At 47.9% G+C, this 23,282-nt stretch overlaps 1 protein-coding gene across 4 annotated transcripts in view; it reads left to right on the plus strand.

Annotated features, from left to right (window-relative positions):
* TRPM3 (transient receptor potential cation channel subfamily M member 3) overlaps positions 1 to 23,282 on the plus strand; it is a 1,016,950-nt gene that overhangs the window by 860,964 nt on the left and 132,704 nt on the right. For all 4 annotated transcript variants that reach the window (XM_075559069.1, XM_075559071.1, XM_075559072.1 and 1 more), the window contains exons 10-12: positions 18,107 to 18,207; positions 19,513 to 19,647; positions 22,638 to 22,688. In XM_075559069.1, coding sequence (XP_075415184.1) covers positions 18,107 to 18,207; positions 19,513 to 19,647; positions 22,638 to 22,688 — 287 coding nt within the window. The remainder of the gene's footprint in view (positions 1 to 18,106; positions 18,208 to 19,512; positions 19,648 to 22,637; positions 22,689 to 23,282) is intronic.

Raw genomic sequence — 23,282 nt, forward strand, 5'->3', positions numbered from 1 at the left:
GGGGCAATATAAGATTGAGGAGAGGGTATTTTTTAAAAATCATATTAATTTAATTAAAATCTTTGTAAGACTTATTTTACTGAGGTTCATCCTCCACATAAGCAGGTCATAATGTTTTCCAAAAAGAGTTCAATTCATTTTGCCCCTAAGGGTCCACATCATTTTATCCAATAGATAAGTTCTTGAGCATGTCTTGTTACATGGTATCTTTGGAAAGCAACATATTGTGATGCACTTACAAATTCCAGAATGAAAAAAAGATAACAAATTGTACTGTCAAAGAGGACAGTTTTCTAAATCATGTAGCACCTAATTTATTGTTGCTGTTAAGTGCTATTGAGTGGGTTCCGACTCACAGCGACCCCATGTACAGCAGAAGGTTACACGGCCCCGTCCTATGCCATCCTCATGGTCATGGTCACGTGGGAGCCCATCACTGCAGCCGCAGTGACAGTGTTAATCCATCCTGTCAAGAGTCTTCCACATTTTCACTGCCCCTCTACTACATGAGAATCCTTCTCCAGGGACTGGTCTCTCCTGACAGCGTGCCCAAAGGAGGTGAGCCAAAGTAAAACCACCCTTGCTTCCAAGGACTAATTGAAGCGCCTAATTCGCTGTTTTTAAAAATATTTGACGTTAGAGCATAGCTGCTTAGAGCGGAAACTCTGAAACGGATGCCTACTAAGGCCGCGGAGGGCAGTTCTATTCTGAAACAACTAGTTCATTGTTGTTGTTGTTGTTGTTGTTGGTGTTGTTGGTGGTGGTGGTGGTGGTGGTGGTGGTGGTGGTGGTGGTGGTTTGTTTCAAAAGACTAATAGGAAGGGGTGGAGCTAGAGGCAGATTGGAATGACTGGTACTGGGGAAGGGGGCAAGGCATGAGGGGGTTCCATTCAGAACCCACCCATGCTGTGCCAAAGGAGACTGAGAACGAAGGAGTTGAGTTTCCACTCTGGAGTGGTGTAGCCGTTAGCACCTGTACTGATTACAGCCTTGAAGCCCTCCATCATGTAGACTCACGATCACTTGGAATTCACTTGACTGCAGTGGGTTTGGTTTAAATCATTTCAGAAACTGGCATTAGTCTTCAGTGTCTGTTGTCTGAAGCAGACACTGGCTGATAGAAGCCCAGGAGAGAGCCCAAGACGGAAGCGTTGGTTACAGCCTTGTTTCCCCAGTGCCGGCAGAGAATGGGAGGGAACTCAATTAAATTTACTATAAAGAAGCCCTGGTAGCAAAATGGTTACTGGTGGGGCTGCTAACTGTACGGCCAGCAGTTCAAAACCATCAACCAATCCTCAGAGAAAGATGAGGCTTTCTACTCCCAAAGAGAGTTAATGTGTAGGAAGCCCACGGAGGCAGTTCTACCCTGTTCTCTAGAGACTGGCTGTGAGTCGGGTTGGAATTGACTCCATGCCAGTGAGTTCACACTTCCTTCTCAACCTCAGAGGCAGTAAGATGAATTTGACACCAAAAATTTCAGCTCTGAAACTAGATCACCTTGGTTTGAACCCATGGCACTTCCCGGCAACTCGATCTTGGCCAAACTTGTGTAGCTCCACTGCCGACAAAATGGGATGATAGTGCCCCAGAGGTTGTTGTGAGACTTGAGTGTCTGAAAACTTGGAAAGAGTGCCTGACATAAGCTCAGCATGAAAGACATGCTAGTTATCGTGAGCTGTTTTTATTCATTAAACAAGACCATATGAGACCCTGTGTGGTCTAATAGGTGGAGCATTGAGCTGCTCATTGATGGCTGTCAGTTGAAAGGCACCCAGAGGTACCTTAAAAGTAAAAGTAGGGAAGCAGAGCAAGGGGGTCCTGAGGGAATATAAAGGATGGACTTTGGGTCCAGGATGTGGCAATCCATCAGACTCGTCCGGAAAACACTCCTAAAGGTCAACAAACAGACCTTGAACTACTAACAGATTTTTTGTTTTTGCTTGTTTTCCTTTTTTTCTCTTCTTTTAAATTTTTTATGTCAGTTGCTTTTTTGTTTGTCAGCATGTCAGTGTTGCTTCTTTCGATGCCATGTTCTTATGTGCCACTTTGGTGCTGTCAAAACCATCTGCATTTTTATGCACATATTACTATATCTGAAGGTTCACCTAGATAAGATAGCCTGGACAAACAATTTGAGAAGAAAATAATGGGACCAATGGTCCCGGAGGGACATGAGAGTGTGGAAGGTAGGGGAAGGGAGGAGGTGTTGGCCAACCCAGGGACAAGGGAACAATGAGTGGTTCAAAACCAGTGGAGGGAGGGGATGAGAGGACTGGTAGGAAGTGACCAAGGGCAAGGTTACTGAGAGGAATTACTGAAGCCAGAATGAAGGCTGAACATGGTAGTGGAACAGGAGGAAAGCATAAGGAAATAGAGGAAAGGAGTAGGAGGTGAAGAGCATACATAGAAGCCTAAATACAAACATGTACATATATAAATATATTTATGATTATGGGGGAAATAGACCTATGTGCATATATTAGACGTTCAATAGTAGGGTAGCAGGTGGACATTGGGCCTCCTCATGCACACTCTCTCAATACAATAACACCTTGCTCAGCTAAACGGTCATTCCATGATATCCACCTTCCCGACATGATCGCTAAAGACAGACGTGTGCATAAGCAAACATGATGGTGAAGAAAGCTGATGATGCCCAGCTATCAAAAAGATATAGCATCTTGGGTCTTAAAGGCTTGAAGGCAAACAAGCGGCCATCTAGCTCGGAAGCAACAAAGCCCACAGAGAAGAAGCACACAAGCCTAAGTGAACACGAGGTGTTGAAGGGATCAGGTAGCATACACCAAAGAACAAAAACCATCATTGTGTGATCACCTTCCCCACATAAACGCTGAAGATGAATGTGTGCATAAGTAAGTGTGGTGAAGAAGGCTGATAGTGCCCGGCTACTGAGAGATATAGCATCTGGGGACTTAAAGGCTTGAAAGTAAATAAGTGGCCATTTAGCCCAGAAGCAACAAAGCCCACATGGAAGCAGCACACCAACATGTGTGATCATGAAGGGCCGAGGAGACCAGGTTTCAAACAACAAAGGCAGGGGGGAAAATCATATCATCATGAATCAGGGGAGTGCATGATCGGGACCCAATACCTATCTGTAGACAGCTGGACATCCCTTGCAGAGGGGTAGTGGGAAGAAGATTAATCACTCAGGGTTCAGTGTAGCAACAATGAAACTCAAAACCTTCCTCTAGTTCTTAAACGCTTCCTCTCCCCCACCCCACCCCCAATTATCATGATCCCAATTCTACCTTGCAAACCTGGTTAGGCCAAAGGATGCACAGCGGTACAGTAGGGAATCTGGAAACACAGGGAATCTAGGACAGATGAACCCCTCAGGACCAACAGTGAGAGTGGCGATTCCAGGAGGGAAGGGGTGTAGAAAGGGGAAAACGATCTCAGGGATCTGCCTGTAACCTCCACTCTGGGGGGTGGGCAAGAGGAAAGTGGGTGAAGGGAGACACCGGGCAGTGTAAGATAAGATAAAATAATAATTTATAAATTATTAAGGGTTTGTGAGGGAGGGGGAGCGGGGAGGGAGGGGGAGGGAAAAAAGGAAAATGAGCTGATTCCAGGAACCCAAGCAGAAGGTGAATTTTGAGAACGATGAGGGCAACGAATGTATAAGGGTGCTTTACTCAATTGATGTATGTATGAATTGTGATAAGAGTTGTATGAGCCCAGGAAAGATGATTTATAAATTTTTTAAAAAGTAAAAGTAAAGCCTGGTGATCTGTGTCTAAAAGGTCCCAGTCTTGAAAACCCCATGGGGGCGCCATGAGTCAAGGTCAAATACAAGCAGCAAAGGACAGTAAAGATAAGCCAATAGTGACACACCCCATCTTCCCACAAAGAGCTCCTTCCACTTCCTGTTTTATTTGTCCCTGTAAAATCCAGATCAGAGTCCTTCTGCTAAAGCCATTCCCCACCCCCACCAACCCCCCGCCTCCTGTTCACTTTCCATTGGGAATCTAGCTCAAGTTATTTTACCAAGAGGAAACGATAGTTATCTCAGGGTGAGAAAATCGAGCAAAAATAATTAATTCTGCACACCCTCATCTTTTTTTATGTGTGCATCTCGGGCTGTTCATTTGGTTTTCCTCAGATGCTGCCTTCCCATGCCTAAGAAAAGCCCCCAGAGCAGCAGCCTCTCTACTCTGGAGAGCCAGTAGAAATGTATCCTAGCAACACAGGTCACAGGGAAGGCCAGTTTCCATCCACCAGAGTGATGCTCTGATGGGCAGAGGATCCAATGTCTTTATATGAATGAATGGGTGGATGGGATCTCACGGTCAACTCTGCAACACATGCGAACCAAGTGAATGGTTGGAAATGAAGCAAATCCTTAGGCAGGAGATTCCATCCAGACAAGTTCCTTTAGGGAAGAACCCAAAAAGTTTCAAATCTCTAGATTTTTTTAAAAACTGCATTCATCTGGCCAGAGGTGGCATCATCTGATAGCTCACAAAAGAATGGCATTCGTAAGGAAAGCGCAAGGAGCCCTGGAAGTGTAATGGTTACAAGTTGGACTGCTAACTGCACGGTCAACAGTTCAAAACCACCAGCTACTCCGAGGGAGAAAGGTGAGGCCTTCTCCTCCCAGAAACAGTCTGAGAAACTCACAAGGGCAGTTCTCCCCTGTCCTGTAGGGTCACTGTGAGTCACAATCGGCTCAGTGGCAGTGGATTTGATTTTTTTTGGAAGGATAGTTAGTGCAAGGTCAACACAACCTACCTGGTCTACCAAGCAAGACCATATTGAGACTACTCAGGTTAGATGAGACCTGCCCTCATCTAGTGACGGACCATCCCAGAGAGGCCAACCAGCCTCCACTGACAACTCAGTGAATTATCAGCAACGCTCAGGGTAAAAGTCACATGAGCACCCTACAGAGGGTTGCTGACAATACACTGAGTGGCAGCTGTCTTTACCACATTTGATGCTTCAGATCTGACCCACTCCTTCCTGCCACTCAAGGAGCCCTGGTGGTCACGTGAAATATAGCCACTCCATGGGAAAAAGAGGAAGCAATCTACCCTGGAAAGATTGACAGTCTCAAAAGGCCTGGGGCGCAGTTCTACCATGTTCTATAGAGTTGCTATGATTCGGAATTACCGCCACAGTAGTGTGTCTCACTGCCACTCCTCCACTGTGGGCAAACTTCTGTGAGCCTGCATGTTGCAACACGCAGATACAGAGAGGTAAAACAAATCATAATAAACAAACTCACTGCCACTCTGAGTGAGTCAACTCTGACTCACAACAACCCTCTAAGGCGGAGTAGAGCTGCCCCCTTTGGATTTCTGCCACTGTAAATCTTGACAGGAGTCGACAGCCTCATCTTTCTCCTTCGGGGTGGCTCAGACTCACTGCCATGGGCTCAATCCTGACTCACAGCTTCCCAATGGGCAGCCTAGAACTGCCTGGATGGGTTTCTGAACTTGCCCATTTTTAGGGAAACAGAAAGTTTCATCTTTCTCAGAGCACCAAGTGGGTTTGAAATGCTGATTAGCATCCCAGTGCATCATCACTGTGCCCTCAGGAGCCCTTTTTGGAGTGCAGGGTGAGCTCAATCCACTGACCTTGTGGTTAGCAGTCTAATAAATAATCCACTACACCACCAGGGCTCCTGACAGCATAAAGACCCTCGGTTCCTAGGCACTCCAGTGTCTGTCTGTATATGTAAAATGCCTACCAGCTAAACGGCTCTCAGTGGATGGTGGTCCTTGTATTTCCTCCCATCAGTGTAAGAGGGGCTGGATACTCAGTCTTCCTGGCCATCACTGGGCACTCTGCACCTTCTGTATTAATGACATTCAGATTTGTCCCTTCCCCTTTCAAATGTCCTGCTGGACCACTCCCTTGATGGCCAACAGGCCCCTCAAATTCTACCAGATTCCTTTTTTTCTCCCTCACAAGCTCCCCTCTAGCTGACTGCCCCATGTCTGTTCACCACCATTCATCCGGTTATCTAGGCTCAGCGCCTCCGCCTCCTTTGTCCTTACTTTGCCCAAGCAAATGCTTGTGGATTCTGGATACCTTGGTCTCCAACCTTCTCTGTCACATCTACTCCTCCTTTCCCCCCTGACTCACCACTGCGAGGCCTCTGGGAATTGTGACTTGATTTACTGCAGTAATCTCCCAGGTGATTCTCCTGCCTCATGCTGGCCACAGCCCTGTCCATTCTCCATGTTGCAATGGGGAGAATAGAGCTCTTGTCGGGACACTCTCCTACCTAAGAAATCCTTCACAAGGGACACCATCTCCCCCTTCTCCAAGAAGCTCCAAAACCCAGTAAGGAAAGGGGCAGAGGGGAGGGAAACCAACAGCTATAAACTCCATTTTGGGGGAAAAGAGGGCCTATACTCCAAAATATTGGTAAGGGGAAGGACAGGGTGGATCCTGGGGATAGAGAGCGGGCCATGGGGGTCCTCAGTTAATGCTACCCACGTGGCCATTCCTGGAGGTGTGAGAGAAACACCCCAAGGTGCAAAGTTCTCTCGGTGGCAGGAAACAGTGTGTCAAGAGGGAGAGTGAGCTGGAGGTGACAGAAGTACTTCTGACTGTGGCTCGTTTCACAAGACGTGCTTACAGGAAGGAGTGTGTCTTTGCCGTGGTCGGTGACAAGGAAGCCTTCCAGTTGTGGCAAATTGCAAGCCTGAAACGCTACCGCAGGCTCATTATAACTCAACTCCTTAAGTAACGAATACTCAAAGAGAAACTGGCACAGCCTGCCTACAGAGATATTCTTTTTTTTAAAAGTAAAATGAAATGAAATTAGGGACAGAACAAAACAGCATTAACAGAAGATTAGCTTTTACAGAAATGTGTCTGAGAAACAAATGAGCATGATGATTCCACATTTCTCCATACACTCGGTGATTCAATCCCTTAAGGCGAGAACTCCAAAGTTCAGGTCAGGGGAAGTGGGGGCAGCAAGGGCGAAACGTGAGCAGCACTCACAGACAGCAGGGGTGACGGCGCATCACATCGCGGCTGGATTAGCAGGACCCAGTGCAGAGCACAGAGAGTAGAAATGAGGACCAAGCCCAACAAAGCCAACTCACTCTCACTGAACCCATGCCAACTCACGGCGACCCTCCAGGACAGGGTAGGACTGCCGCTGTGAGCCTCCAAGACTAATTGTTTACAGGAGCAGAAAGCCCTGTCTTTCTCCCAAACAATAGAGACAGCGAACAAAAAAGGAAGGACAGTGAAGAATTCATAAAATTACCAAGAAACTGTATTTATGGAAAGCAGAAAGTGGGAACCCAGCATAACCACCAGAGCTGCTGGTTCTAAAAACAAAAAGCAAAACAATGGATCAGGACAAATGCTCTGAAATGTGCTTACCTCATTTTAAGATACCGCTTGAAAGGAAAATATCATTTTAAAAAACCCTAGATCTTAAAAGTTCCACCTTAATCCAAGCAAAACTGGCTCAGGATGGTGAACGCCAAGACAGAGCCGAGTAGAGTTACTGGGCATCCAAGCGGAATAAGAATACCTTGATATGCCAGGAGAAATGATCGACTTGGTTCTGGGGCAGAAAAACCAGCCTGCCTTCACTCTTTCCACAGCAGCATCTAATGACGAGACAGTCACAGATTCTATGTGGAACATAAAGACTGTTGAAAGTTGTTCTGTAACATCTTAAACCCCAGCCATATAAAACAAAACAGACAAGCTCCCTGCCGTCGAGAAAAAATCGACTCACAGTGACCCTGCACAACAGGGCGGAACTGCCGCGGTGGTTGTCCGAGAGTGTAATGGCTTATGGGAGTAGAAAGACCCATCTTTCTCCCTGGAAGCCACTGCGGGGGTTTCAAACTGCTGTCCTTGTGAATGGCAGCACCTCGAGACCACTGCACCGCCAGGGCTCATGGCAGCACTGTCGCTGTCCATCAATCTTCTCTTTTAAAAAGCGTTGCAGAACAAACCAACTTGCCAACCAGAGGATGCGTGGGGACAATTTGCCCAAGATAAAAATGGAAAAAATTGTTGGATTGGTGTCAGACATATGGGTTAATGTTGGACTTGGGGCTTGGGCAGTATTGGATTGAGATGTTTTCTTAATGCGCACTTACCCTTTATATAAAACTCTCTCTTATACATGTGTTTCTGTGGATTTATTTCTGTAAAGTACCCAGACTAACATAACTAGTTTCTGACTCATGGACTGGACCAGGGTGCCTTCTTCCTATCTAATTACTTCGTGATATAAGGCTCTTCCTTAGATCTAGATGAGTGTCATTGTATCTGTTCTCTAGACAAACTGGCCTAACACACCCCCTGTGCATGTGAAAGTTAGGCATTGAATAAGGACGACTAAAGACGAATGAATGCATTTGAGCTACGGCGCTAGTGACCAATATTTTTTTCTTTTAAACATTTTTATTAGGGGCTCATACAGCTCTCATCACAATCCACACATATACATACATCAATTGTATAAAGCACATCCATACATTCTTTCCCCTAATCATTTTCAAAACATTTGCTCTCCACTTAAGCCCTTTGCATCAGGTCCTCTTTTTTTTTTACCCCCTCCCTCCCCGTTCCCCCCTCCCTCATGAGCCCTTGGTAATTTATACATTTTTATTTTGTCATATCTTGCCCTATCCAGAGTCTCCCTTCCCCTCCTTCTCTGCCGTCAATCTCCCAGGGAGGAGGTCACATGTGGATCCGTGTAATTAGTTCCCCCTTTCCAACCCACTCACCCTCTACTCTCCCAGCATCGCCCCTCACACCCCTGGTCCTGAAGGTATCATCCACCCTGGATTCCCTGTGCCTCCAGCCCTCATATGTACCAGTGTGCAACCTCTGCCCTATCCAGCCCTGCAAGGTAGAATTCGGATCATGGTAGTTGCGGGGAGGAAGCATCCAGGATCTGGGGGAAAGCTGTGTTCTTCATTGGTACTACATCGCACCCTGACTGACCCATCTCCTCTCCTAAACCCCTCTATGAGGGGATCTCCAGTGGCCAACACTTGGGCCCTGGGTCTCCACTCTGCACTTCCCCCTTCATTCACTATGGTATATATATATATATTCTTTTTTTTGCATGATGCCTTATACCTGGTCCCTTTGGCACCTCATGATCGCACCAGCTGGTGTGCTTCTTCCATGTGGTCTTTATTGCTTCTGAGCTAGACGGCCGCTTGTTCACCTTCAAGCCTTTAAGACCCCAGACTCTATCTCTTTCGATAGCCGGGACCATCAGCTTTCTTCGCCACATTTGCTTATGCACCCGTTTGTCTTCGACGATCGTATCATGGAGGTGTGCAGCCAATGATATGCTTTTTGTTCTTTGATGCCTGATAACTGATCTCTTCACGACCATGTGATCACACAGGCTGGTGTGTTCTTCCATGTGGGCTTGGTTGCTTCTGAGCTAGATGACCGCTTGTTTATCTTCAAGCCTTTAAGACCCCAGACACTATCTCTTTTTATAGCTGGGCATCATCAGCTTTCTTCACCACATTTACTTGTTCACCCGCTTTGGCTTCAGCAGTTGTGTCGGGAGGGTGAGCATCGTAGAGTTCCAATTTAATAAAAGAAAGTATTCATGCATTGAGGGAGTGCTTGAGTAGAGGCCCAAGGTCCTTCCGCCGCTAGTGACCAATATTAAAAGGACCGTGGATGGCCAGCAAGAACAACAAATCTGTCTTGGAGAAGTTCGACCAGAATGCTCCTTAGAAGCAGTGGGGGCAAGACTTTGTCTCACGTACTCTAGACGTGTGATCGAGAGAGCCCTGGAAAAAGACGTCAAGCTTGGGAAAGCAGCAGGCCCTCAAAAAAGGAAGATCCTCCAAGGAGATGGTTGACAGTAGCAGCTGCAACAATAGGCTCAAACGCCACACTAATTGCGAGGGGGGGCGCAGGACCAGACAGGTTTTGTTTTGTTTTTTCATCCTGTCGGCCGTGGGGCTGAGATGAGTTAGAGATGACTTAATAGCACCTCACTCTCACAACCGCCTACAGCAAATTGCTTTCCAATCACTCTCTACGTCTGTCCGATGGCTGCCGTGGCAGCACAAACGTGGTGACTTAAGGCAACACAAATGTATTTTCCTGAGCTCTAGAGGTCAGCGGTCCAAAACCAGGTGCCGGCAGCCCTCCTTCCTTCTGGGGGCTGCGGAATAGAGGGTGGCCGGGCCTTTCTGGGCCTCCGGTGACGACTGTCCTAGTTCAACCTCTTAAATTCTGCCAACGCATTGCTTCTCCCCCTTTGAACCTCCTACTCCCCTCTTATAAAGACCCTCTGATTACCCTGGGCCACGCAGGTGACCCCGGATCTTTTCTCTATCTCGGTCTCCTTTTCTTAGTCTCAGCTGCCAAGTCTCGCATGCCGCATGCGGCGATGTATCTCACAGGCCCGGCAATGAGGACATGGACGGATCTTTGGAGGCTTCATTCAGCCTTCCACACGTCCATTTGTCCCATCCTCTTCCCTACTCGGGTCAAATTTACTTTCTTCCTTAAGAATTGCCCGGATTAAACTAAGAATGATGGCACTCCCCAGCTGTTCTCGGTGGTGCAGGGTTCGCATGCATGTGACAGCCCTCCCTCATCCCACCCCACCCCTGCGCTGTTAGAGTCCAATTGCCCTCGAGGTTTAAGAGGATCCCTAGTGGTACAGTGGGGTATGGGTTGGGCTTCTAACCTCAAGGTCAGCTGTTTGAAACCACCAGCTGCTCCTCAGAAGAAAAAGGAGGCTTTCTATTCCTGTAAAGAGTTGCAATCTTGGAAATGCACAGTAGCAGTGTGACTTGACCCTGGGGGTTCGCTATGCATCAGAATCGACCAAATAGCAGTGAGTCTGAGTTTGAGAGGGCAAAGATTGCTGCCATGTATTTAATTCCCTACTCTACAACATCAGGATGCAGTATCACGGACTATGTCTCAACCCCCAAAGCCGGGGCCCACTGGACAGTTCATTCATTCATTCAACAACTGTTTATGAGAAGCCTATTAAGTACCCAGCGAGGCCAGATAGCCCAGTAACGTTTGCCGGCCACTCCATGGTGAGAGAGAAGGCAGTCTGTCTCTGTAAGCAGATACAGCCTCAAAAAAAACCTTTAAAGCATTTCTGCTCTCTCTTTTAGGATCTCTAGGCATGTTTGTTAGTTTGTTTTGCTTATTTGTTTGTTGGGGGCGGGGGAGATATGATGTACCAAGGATTCTGAACTCTGAGGACACAGCAGATTTGACGGCATTGCTGGTATCATTCAGCTATGTTGGCCAGGGGGAAGGTAATAAGCAAACCAGTACAATCGTATCACGTACAGTAAGCAAACCAGTACAGAGTCACGTCCACCCGGGCAGCCAATGAGGAGCCCTGCACATTCCCACTCGTCTTCTCTGCTGCCTTAGCCGGCTGACCACTCCCACCTCTTCAAAGACCTCTGTTCACTGTGCCGGACACCCTGCCCTCCAGGTCTCTTCCTCTCTGTCTGACTACCCTGAGAAATCTCTTGTTAACGTCTGTGTTTTATTTGTCAGACTCTGTTATTGCTGGTATGATTCAGTGACCCGTTTTCTGCCCTCTAGTGGTCTCATAAACCAGCATGGATGCCACCTGTGATAATGGGTTGGCGTCTCTGTCTTCAAACCTGACTCCCCCTCTACTCCAGACCTGAATTTATGACACCAGAAAAGCAGATGCAGGGGAGTCGATTCCAACTCCTGGGGACCCCTAGTGTTACAAAGTCAAAATGTGTGCCATAGCCTTGCCACCAATCAGCAGACTTTTCTTCTGAGGCACCAATTTTCACGTAGTAACAGAGCACATCATGGCTTATCCCACTCAGTGAATTAAAATACCTAATTCCCAAAACTAATTGCCATTGGGTAAAATCAAACTGCAGCATCCCTATCTAGAGATGGTCTCTGAGACAGCCAGTCTGTACAGGAACAGGCAACCTCACCTTCTTCCTCTGATCTCATGCAACGTTTGTCCTTTGGTGATTGATTCATCTTAATACGTGTGACGTCCTCCATGTCCATTCATGTCGTGAGATGCTTCGCACATTCATCCAACTGTAAACTTTCTAGATGCAGGCTCTTGTCTCACACTGGCACACAAACTGAGACGAAAACCAAAAACAAAAGCAACCTATTGTCTTTTAAATTCCAACTCATGTTCACCGCATGTGTTGCGGTGCATACCTGCTTCGTGGGATTTTGGGCTAGGATCTTCACAGAGGCAGGTCACCAGGCCTTTCTTCCATGTTACTGCTAGGGAGGTTGAAATGCCAACCTCTAAGTTCGTAATTGACGCCAAGCCATGTAAGCCACCCAAGAAGCTTCTGACTGATATAGGGCCTGACACTGAGTCGGCATGAAATCAATACCTCTGAATGTACAAATGGATGAATGGATAGATGAATGAATATGCGTGTGCTATCTAGACTGCAAGACTTCTTTAAATTGTTGAGGTGCAAGGATGCTGTGTTGAGGATTAGGGTGCGCCTAACCCAAGTCACGCTGTTTCCAATCGCCTCATGTGATGGCTCAACAAAGGATAAGAAAAACCAGAGAAAGGGTGCCCTTGAATGATGATGTTGAAAGTACCGTAGTTTCCCAGAAGAGCAAATAAATCTGCCTGGGAGACAGTACAACCAGAATGTTATGAAATAGGACAGCGAGGCTCCGTCTCATTCGTGTTCTCAGGGGAAGCCAGTCCCTGGGAAAGGGCGTGGTGCTTGGCCAAGGACAGGTCAGTGATAAAGAGGAAGGTCCTCCGGGAGACTGGCTGGCAGCATGGCTGCATCAATGGCCTCCATATAGCACTATGAAGATATCTCAGGACTTGGCACTGCTGTGTTCTGTTGCACGCAGGGTCATTATGGGTCAGAATGGACTCAACTGCACCACCACCAACATCAAGATGAGATGCTCTTGACCTCCTATTAGAACCACCAGAGGGAGGTTTAAAACCTCAATGTCTTGAACTAATTCAACCAGAATGTGTATGCTTATATTTATGTGAAACTCAGGGATTTCCATGCACAGCCGCAGTGGATATAAGGTGACTGCTCTTCAGGGTTTGCTCAGGACGGAGGGTTTTATTGATATACAGGATTCTCGAAGCTACATGTGGGACCGCCTGCCCCAGTCTAACTAGAGGGGTGGCTCGCCCTGGTGGAGATCTGTCACCAGGAGCCTTCTTGTGGGATGTGCTTTCAAGTTTTGAGAAGGTAAGTTTCATTGAATTCTTGCTTTCATCTGACACTTATCTAATTACATCCGGGCCCATGGCTCCTGGTGACCTCAAGGGCTGCTTCCTACATCGAATTTCTGTCCAGGTTTGGGCTGTTGTTATTGACTTGGGTGACACACAGATGGCAAGAGGAACGATTAAGCCATCACAGCATGCCAGCAGTGGCCAATAGAGGAACGAAGGACATGGTAAAGCATTACCTTTTCAAATGAATCTCCAGGAGCCCTCGGCACCAGCCCTTCAGATTGGCAGTGTTCCATTCTGACACTATTCCTATTTATCTCTCATTTACAACAGTTGGTTTGCTGCTAGTCTGCAGTCGCTGTTATTGCCTGAGGACTTGATGGAAAGTCCCCTGGACACACTCATTCATTCAATATTCCTCATTCCAAACGCCAGCCACTTTACTACCATGGTGCGCTTTAGACTAAACCCATCCATGTGTGGCCTGCAGAGTCAGCAATGGTCTGAGAGCTGCCAAGGAAACACAGCATCCCAACTGTTGAAAGTCTAACTACTCGTGTGGCTGTCAGCTCTTAGATCAGCAGCAGTTCACAGCATCTGAGAACTACTGAGAAGTAAAAAAACGCACATCCCACTCAGGACCTCACTCAATCATTCACTGCCATCGAGTCAATTCCACAGGACAGAGCGGAACTGGCCCTGGGAGTGTCTGAGGCTGTAACTTTACAGGAGCCGACAGCCTCATCTCTCTCCCACAGAGTGGTCGGCAGGGTTCAAGCTGCTGACCTGATAGGGAGCAATCCAGCACATAAGCTACCACATCACCAGGCTCCTGACCCCAGGCCTACCGAAGCCTAATCTCGAGCAGTGCGACCCTGGACTGTGCGCTTGTTACAGCAGGTTATTCTGTTGCATGCTCTAGGAAACACCTTGCTTCCCTATTTCTTCATATCAACATCTAAAAGCCCTAAGGGAAGTGGGGAGAAACAAGCATATGCAGAGGCAGGAAGCACCTAGCCAGTGGACCCCCAGGTTGAAAATGCCTGGAAATTATTCTGCGATATTGATGTCTGCCTCCGAGAGCGTGAGCTAATGGGTAGGGTCCAGCCTGGGCACAGGGAGTTTTAACCTCTCTGACTTGAAGTGCTTGCTGATCAAGACCAAGGATTGCAGTCTTCAGCCTGGATTACAACTCGATGTAAAGAAAACCCCGTTCTCACAGCTGGACTAACAGAAAGCACCATCGTAACTGGAGGGACGGTGGAGACCGTGAAGGACTTCATTTGCTTGAATCCCGAATCAACGTGCACAGAAGCTGCAGTCAAGAGATCAGAGGATGTGCTGCCTTCGGTAAATCTGCGGCACAAGACCTCTTTAAAGGGTTGAAAAGCGAGGATGCTGTTTTGAGGATTAAGTTGTGCCTGACCGAAGCCATAGTGTTTCCAATGGTCTCATACTATTTTCAGTTGCCTCATATGCCTGTGAAATTGGCCACGGACTAAGGAAGACGGTAGAAGAATCCATGCATTTGAATCACGGTGCTGGCGAAGAAGATTAAAAGTACCATGGACTGCCAAAAGAACAAACAAATCTATCTTGGAAGAAACGTGGCCAGAGTGTTCCTTAACGGCAAGGATAGCAAGACTGGGTCCCACCTACTCCAGTCCCTGGAGAAGGACATCATGCTTGGGAAAGGAGTGGGGCAGCCAAAAAGAAGAAGACGTTTGACAAGATGGATTGACACAGTGGCCGCGTGCAGGGGCCTAAGCAGTTGTGAGGCTGCCATGGGACGGGGCCGCATTTTGTAATGTTGCTCACAGGACCCGCAGAAGCTGCACCTAACAACAACAACAGGTGATTCTAAGAAGTTGGTGACACAGTGGGTAAAGTGTTGGGCAGCTAACTGAAAGGTTAGTGGTTTGAATCCATCAGCTACTCTATTGGAAAAAGATGAGATCGTTTGCTCCCATAAAGATTTTCAGCCTTAAAAACCCTAGGAAGCAGATCTACTCGGTCCTAAGGGCTTACTGTGAATTGGAGTCACCTCGGCAGCAGGGAGTTAGGCTTGGCTTGGCTCCATGATTCAAAGGCGCTACAGGAATCCCTGATATAGCATCAACACTGACAACCACTCCCAGGCTCATTGTCCCCGTCTCCACAACTGAAGAGCCCAGAGGACCAGACTACATAAGCACTTATTGTCCCCACCTTCGTTCTCAAAAATCAAAAGCAGCAGTCGTGGAGTGGGGAGCTCGCCAAGTCTGAATCTCCCCTGTGCGGGGCTGGAAATCAGGGCTTCTGATTCTCTCTGGTCCTACCCCTTGCTGAGAATTTGCACTCCCACCCAGCTAAAATTGAATTCAAATCTACATTTCCATTAGAACCTAGATGATTCTCACCTATGCATTGTGTGCTCTTACATTTACATGATGTATTCTTGTACATATGGTATGCATTTATTTATTCTGATGAGTACCCAGGAATCCCCTGGGGATCTTGTTAAAGGGAAGACTGACTCAGTAGGTGAGGGGTGGAAAGGCCCATGCTACTGGTCCACCAGGGATGAAATAGGATCAAAGCGATTTGAAGTCCTGGTGAACACATTGGTTAACAAACTCTGCTGCTGACCAGAAGGTTGGAGGTTCAAGTCCACCAAAAAGCACCTCTGCACAAAGGCCTGGGGATCTTCTGAAAATCAGCCATTGTAAACCCTGTGGAGCACCGCTGGGCTCCCAGTGATGGAGCTAAAGGGAAAGTGGTGCTGACCCTGGTATTGCCCATGTGGGTCCCTGGTGAATTGTAAAACCTGCTCACATGTAAATGCAGTCACATGATTTTATAGCAGCTTCCCAACACCCCAGCCAGTGAAACAGGATAATTACCATTCCCATTGCACCGCTGATCAAATAGTGAGAGAAGGTCAGGTTCACACAACCATAAAAGGTCATGTTCAAGTCCCCTGATGGTAGCCCCCAACCTCCTCCCCACCTTCCATGCTGTGTTCATGCATGGCCTCGCATCTAGTGGGTAGATGGCTTTGTGCTGATGGGCAGGGTGCATTGATGGTGACCACCGCGGTCCAGAAGAACTTCCCACGATGGCAGAAATGTTCCACGGTGCAGGTTCGATTCAGTAGCCTCTGGGCACCCATGACTCCTGGGCTCTTGAAATGTGAAGCTAGGTCAGTGAAGAAGTGCAGCTGGCTTTTTTATCTCATGTGAAATTCCCATCCCCACAACTGTCCATACAGGACAGCTCAGCACGGATGTAGAGGAAGAGCTGGGAGTCTCAAGGGAAATGCTCCCATGGTTTCTGCCTAGACTCCAAAGCCCAGCTAGGTAGTTGGTTGGTCTGAAAGACCTCCTGAGCTTTTGTACAACAGAGCAGTGAAGCTGGCCTGCCAGACAGTAAGGGCGACCATCACCCCGGAATGAATGCACAGCTGTAACGTCACCTTGACGTCAACGGTTGTCCACCAGGGAAAGGCAAGAATAGCATCATTATGGACCAGGTCTCTTGTGGGTCAGAGCGGAACAGGGCTTTCTAGGCTTTCCAGCAGTAGATGGCCAAACCTCTCTTGTGAGGCAGCTCTGCTTGAACTTGGACCTCTAATCTTCGGGTTTGTAGCTGAGTGGGCGAATCATTTGCACCCCTAGGGAACCCCTGGGGAGACCAGGATTTCTCCAGGATCCTCTCAGATCTCGCTAGCATACAATTTGGTTCAGCAGCCCTTGGGTGGGGCCTGAGGATCTGAAGAGACTGATGACATGGAACGTGGAAGCACCCTGTGAAGAGCCAGGCCCGAGAGTGGCTTTTGACCCTCACCCCGCCGTCCCAGACTGTTAGCATGGGAGGCGGCGTCCACTCGATGGCTGTGAGTTTGGTTTGGGGGTTTGGATGCTTTTTTTATGGTGACCATTTGGGATGGAGAGGATGTTACAGGCAGTGAGTAGAGATGAATAATGCAGCTAAAATTATACAATGTATAAACAGTGTCTCTCTCTCATACACACACACAGACACGCAAACTGTGTTAGTCTGGGGAGATTAGAGAAACAAATCCATGGATACACATATGTGTATAAGAAAAAGATTGATGTAAAAAAAGAAAGGAGGAGAAAAAGAAAATGATTAGGGCAAAGAATGTACAGATGTGCTTTATACAATTGATGTATGTATATGTATAGACTGTGATAAGAGTTATATGAGCCCCTAATAAATTGTTTTTTTAAAAAAGAAAGAGATTGATATACAAGAGAAATGGAACATTGAGAAACCATCCCAGCCCGGTCCAGACCAAGTCCATAAGTCCGATATTAGCCCATATGTCCCATACCAATCTATAAAGTCCTCTTCAGACTTATAAAACACATGCAATGACGCCGAATGCAGCATGATCACAAGCCAGTGGGTAAAAAGTCTCTGGGTCCAGTGTTGTAAGCATCTCAGCACTGGCAGGGGTCTCTCTGTGGCTTCTCCAGTTTCCAAGGTCTGGTTGCCTCCATGTGACTTCTCTTCTGCAATGTTTCCCAGGAAGTGGCAGAGAGAGAGAGAAAGAGAGAAGTGTCTCTCGCCTCCAAGGAGGAAGTCCCAGATTTCCCAGAATCCTCAGGTGAAGGCCATACCCACAGAAGTCTCATTGGCTATCTCCAGATTGACAGCCTAGACTCCACCCCTACACTCTTAATACTTACATTGACACCAGAGTAGGTGACTACCACACACACACACACAACTGCCCAACTCCAAATTTTAACATCCTACCTCAGACTCTCAAGGCTGTGCAAACCTGCTTCTGAGCTGGCCCTCAGGAAGAAGAGGCTGTGGGCATGTGGCAAAATGGGCCATCTGTGTACCCTAACTAATCAGTGCTCTCTCCCCTTCTTCTGCCCACAGGAGCCAATGCCTCGGCCCCAGACCAGCTGAGCTTAGCTTTAGCATGGAACAGAGTCGACATCGCTCGAAGCCAGATCTTTATTTATGGGCAACAGTGGCCGGTAGAGTATTCGCCGTCCCCTCTGCAAAGCCCACCTGCGTGGGCCAGGGTATTTGTTGAAGAGGCCCCTGAGAGAGGTGCAGGCAACTACTGCTTTCTCTTTAAGATGAAACTGCCCCTTGGACCTTGCTGGACGTCCCAGTCTCATGTTTAGGAAGCTACTGCCACCTAGTGCAAGTAACAGCAAAGTACAACTCCAAATGTTTCAGCCATCAAAGGTTCAGCTGCAAATCCCATTTGTTTTAGGATAGCTGAAATATACATGTGGGGGGAGGGGGGGAAAAGGTCGCACTCAGTGAAGTTCAGGAGGGAGTGGAGTTAGTTGATTCGTCAAGGAGGGGATGGGAATAGGCTTCTGCCTCCACAAGAGGCCACCCCATGCTGGCTTGTGGCTAGGTCACAGCTAGGAGGCTGTGTAGCAGGCATAAGCCTGCAGGTGCCATCTGGTCCTGATGGCTGAGACAGGTCCTCCCTACTCCCAGAGAACAGCACGGAGTGAACTGGAGCCTTATATAACTGTTCTTGGTTTGTTTCCCTCAACTGACTCTACCAAAAATAAAAACTTGGAAAGTTGGCACGTGTCCCCAGGAGACAGCCCGGTCATTGGCCTGGGGTGTGGTTTCTGTGCCTGGAATCACCGCGGCATGGCACCAAGTATGCACATGTCTTCTGCAGCCCCTTCCTTCCCCTCCAGGGACTTCTGCCTGGGGTGGAGCATGTGTCTTCATTTCCTGCTAGCAGGTTGCTGATCCGAGTTTGTCAAGATGGTACTGATGGATGTTTGAGACAGAAATTGCATATAAAACACTAGCCAGTGACAAGTACAAGCGATAAGCTGTTCCTTGTTTACTTGTGTTACCACCTTGTCCCAGTCTTGCCATTTCTATAAGGAGACACGGCATCTCCTGGATCCTCTGCTCTGGTTATTGGGCAGTTCCCATCCATGCAGCCTGGGAAGAGGAGACCACAGGCAGCGTAGTGTCCACTTCGGCATTCTGATGTTGTAGGATTTTGGTTCAAGAATCAGAAGGGAACCATCCTTTAGTCCTTGCCACTTTTAAGAGTCCAGGGAAGAAATGCGGGGAGGAAACAGCTTTTGGAAATGAAAATCATTGGCTCCTACAGTCAAAGACAGGACTCAAACCAGGCTATCCCCAAGTGGAGGTGGGTCGTTTTACTAGCGAGTCCCCAAGTGCTGAGAGTTGACTGGATACCAGGGGCATCCACTCCTATGTGGTTCACAGAGACACCAAAGAATTGTGTCCCTGTACCCCGGGGCAGACTAACTCAGCAACTTGCTCTGCAGGTGGGGTCTCTGGAGCAAGCCATGCTGGATGCCCTGGTGCTGGACAGAGTGGACTTTGTGAAATTGCTCATAGAGAATGGAGTAAGCATGCACCGCTTTCTCACCATCTCCCGGCTAGAGGAGTTGTACAATACGGTACGGCCAAGCTAAGGCACTTTTCATTTCTCTGTGTTTCTTGTCTGACCTCCTGCCGCCACTTGCCTGCGATGTTCCCTCCGCACCTGCCCGGCCCCCCAAGTTGCATGGATCCTTCCACACGAATACTCCCTCCCCTCTAGGCTCACACGAATACTCCCTCCCCTCTAGGCTCATGAAGCCAGCACACGCCCAGCCATGGGATGCCACCTGCTGTAACTGCTCAGTTGTTCACATCAAAGGCAAAAGTGCCCTGTGATCCGAGGTTCTCACACAGAGTGGCAGGGCGCTGCAGCAGAAAGCCTTGCGTTCTGAAAACCCTGGAGGTGTTGCAAGCAGTCGGCACAGCAGGATGGGTCTAAGGCTCAGCTAAGTGTCTCACACCATCCATGCTCCCCAGAGTTCGCAAGCCCATTCCTTTTGCAGCGTAGTCATCAAGTGCCATTGAGTTACAGCAAACCCACCCCACCCCCCACCCCCCGCCGCCCCTGTGCCACACATGGACACTGCCTGGTTGTGACAACACTCACAGTAAGTGGGTTATGCGGGAACCCACCGGTGCTGCCACTATGGTAGTCCATGTGGCTGAGGGTCTTCCCTTTCTGTGATCCTCCCCTGCACCAAGCACGGTGTCCTTTTCCACTATGATGCAATAAATTGTCAAAGACAACCGATTCGAAGGTTCCTGAGAAAGGATATTCAGGTGTTTTGACCTTATTGATCTTGCCATTGCTTATCAATCCAATCACCAGATGCCAATGATAAGAAAGGCCAGCAATGAAAACAATTTATGAAGGTTTTCAGAACCTTCAACCAGCGAAGAGTGTTGGTTCTAAGCTAATCATTAGCTAACATGGGATGAAGTCAAAAGAGGAAAGCTTGCCTTCTCCCATTCCACAGATGAGGGGACTTAGTGCAAGAAGCGAGCTGGGTCTAAGACTCGACACCTCCTAAGTAAAGGACAAAAATAGCACTAAACGAGAGCTTCTGCCCGAGAGATCGCTGTTCCCATCCTTTGTCACAGCGGTTCTTTGTCCCAGAGGATAGAAATGGTGTCCCTAGCCAGCGGCGGCCCAGAAGGATGGCATCAGATGGCACCAGCTTGCTTCTGTTTCTTTCCTCCTGGAGGAAATAGAGGACAGGTTCGCAGAGTGATGCTTGTGCCACAGTGGGACTCTGTGGGGGTGACTGAACCCCACACATGTTTCCTGGCTCAACCCCCTGAGCGTTGAGTAAGACTTGTGGGGAAAATAAAATACAGAGTTGAATGTTGAATGTTTCTCAAGCAAGGGAATGCAGGAATTTATTCCAATAATAGAATGGGGTGGGAAGAAGAAAGAAGTAAGAACAGTTTAAATTAAGGAAATCCAATAAACAGAAGAAGGGGGTGTTTTGTTGTAAGGGATGTTGGGTGAGTGGCTGGCCCTCACACCAATAATGATAGCTAGGGAACCCTGGTGACCTAGTGGTCATGAGTTGGGCTGCTAACTGCAAAGTCAGCAGTTCAAAACCATCTACCGTTCCTCCTGAGAAAGACAAGGCTTTCTACTCCCATAAGGAGATGCAGTCTCCGAACCCCACAGGGGCAGTTCTATCCTGGGCTGTAGGGTCGCCATGATGGAGAATCGACTCAATGGCAGTGAGAACATTTGTTGTAGGTCGAGCACTGTTGACAGCTTGGTAGACACCTTATCATTTCATCTTCACAAGGAAATGTATGTGGCATTAGTCTGCCCATTTCAGAGATGATCCGACTGAGGCACGCTGACCTTAGCTTGCCGGAAGTCAGAACCAGTAGGCGGCAGAGCCAGCTTTGGAGCCAAGCCAACTAATCCCATACAATGTGTGCTTCATTAATCCACGATGGTGCAGCCCCTCAATAGAAAAGGGATCTGATGGACACGTGTGCATGAGAGAGAGTAGTGGAGAAGGTGCCTGGGGATCATCTCAGTACTGGAATGGAATGCAGCACTGCTAAAGGACGCACTGTCTCTGCTTGGGACCTCCCAGCCCGCTAGACCAATTAAGCAAATTAAAATATACAACACCCGGTTACATTTTAATTTCAGCCAAACAAATGCTTTTTTTTTTTTAGTGTGAGTACATCCCAGATATTCCATGGGTCATACTTACATTTGAATATATATATATATATATATTCGTGTCCATTTATCTTTACCTCAAGCAGGCATGTGCCTTTTCCCAGAGCCTCTGTTTCCACTGAACCACTGTGACTTTTTCTTTAGCCCAAGAGTCAGCAAGTCAACACCCAAAGGCCAAATCCAGCCCCCCGCCCGCTGACTAGGAATGGCCTCTTTGGTTATTTTAAAGGTGGAAACGAGTCAGAAGAAGAAGATTGCTATGGCACATGGAACGGTCACAAAACTCAAGTCTCAATGCCGTTCAATAAAGTTTGATTGGGATGTCAACCCCCAAACCAAATCCATTGTCACCATGTCAGTTCCAACACAGCTCTGCCTGTTACTCAGCATGTGGTCCATGGTTGCCTTCATGTCACAGGGACAGAGTGGAGTGGTGGCCGCAGAAACCATATGGCCCACACAACCTAAAACATTTACTACCTGATCTGTTACAGCCAAAGTTGGCCCGTCCCTGTCTGAGATGACATCTCATCCATTATGAATGACAGAGCAGTCACTGTGAGTGTTCCTAGTGAGTAAATGGGCCTCGCCGTGCTGCAAAACCACCTCCTTAAATTGTGATTTGGCCACGCCATCAACCAAGTTGATGGTGTCTCCAACACCATTTCCTTCTAGAACCTTAAACTCTCTTGAGGAAGGCTAATCCCCAAATCTGCCCACGTGTTTGTTCAGAAGAAACGGGGACAACTGAGCAGCTAGAACAAGGTCCATCATCTGTACACACTGCCCCACCTCCAACCAGAACCATTCCTTCCAGAACCTTCTTGCCTTGTCAAGAAAGAACCCCCCGACTAGCAAAACCATTTCATTCTTCTTTGTTGCTTTCAGAGACATGGGCCCTCAAACACTTTGTACCACTTGGTCAGGGATGTCAAAAAGGTAAGAACCCTCTTGACTGCAGGTCGGTCGGAGGCCCTGTGTTGACTGCTTCCTGTGGTTAGAAACTGCCTCTGTCCTGCATGAGCTGCCGCAGTAATTCCCTCCCTGCCAGACCCGCCTCATCTCAGAGAACTGCGTTGTGTGTATGTGTTCTTTAACTATGGCGCCTCTGCTTACGGTCCAGCTGTGGGTTTATCTCTGGTCTCCATGGTTTTAGATGCTTGCATGGGAAACAATGCTCTAGATAGTGAAACACTAGGCTCGTCCCAGACCATGCGGATTTACGCCATTTACTTGAATTTGTCCATATCCCCTTCATTGTTTGGGAAGCCAGCCCCCATACTGCCAAGTTCATTGTCAGAGGCTTCTTCCTATGTTACAGCCTGGTGCAGTGTGTGGCCCTCTTAGTCCGACAGGGTTATTCTGAGCAGTGTCCGTCTCGGAGAAACAGAATGAGACAGATGTAGACATCCCATTCTTCTAATGCTTTGGGGAAGGAGGGGGGGTCCAGAATATTGTTTTTTCATATTCACTATCTCAGTTGAAGAATCTGCACGACATAGAATTATTCCCAGCTGACAGATGAGAAAGTTA

Source organism: Tenrec ecaudatus, chromosome 10, assembly GCF_050624435.1.
Source record: "Tenrec ecaudatus isolate mTenEca1 chromosome 10, mTenEca1.hap1, whole genome shotgun sequence".
In the NCBI taxonomy this organism is placed as follows: domain Eukaryota; kingdom Metazoa; phylum Chordata; class Mammalia; order Afrosoricida; family Tenrecidae; genus Tenrec; species Tenrec ecaudatus.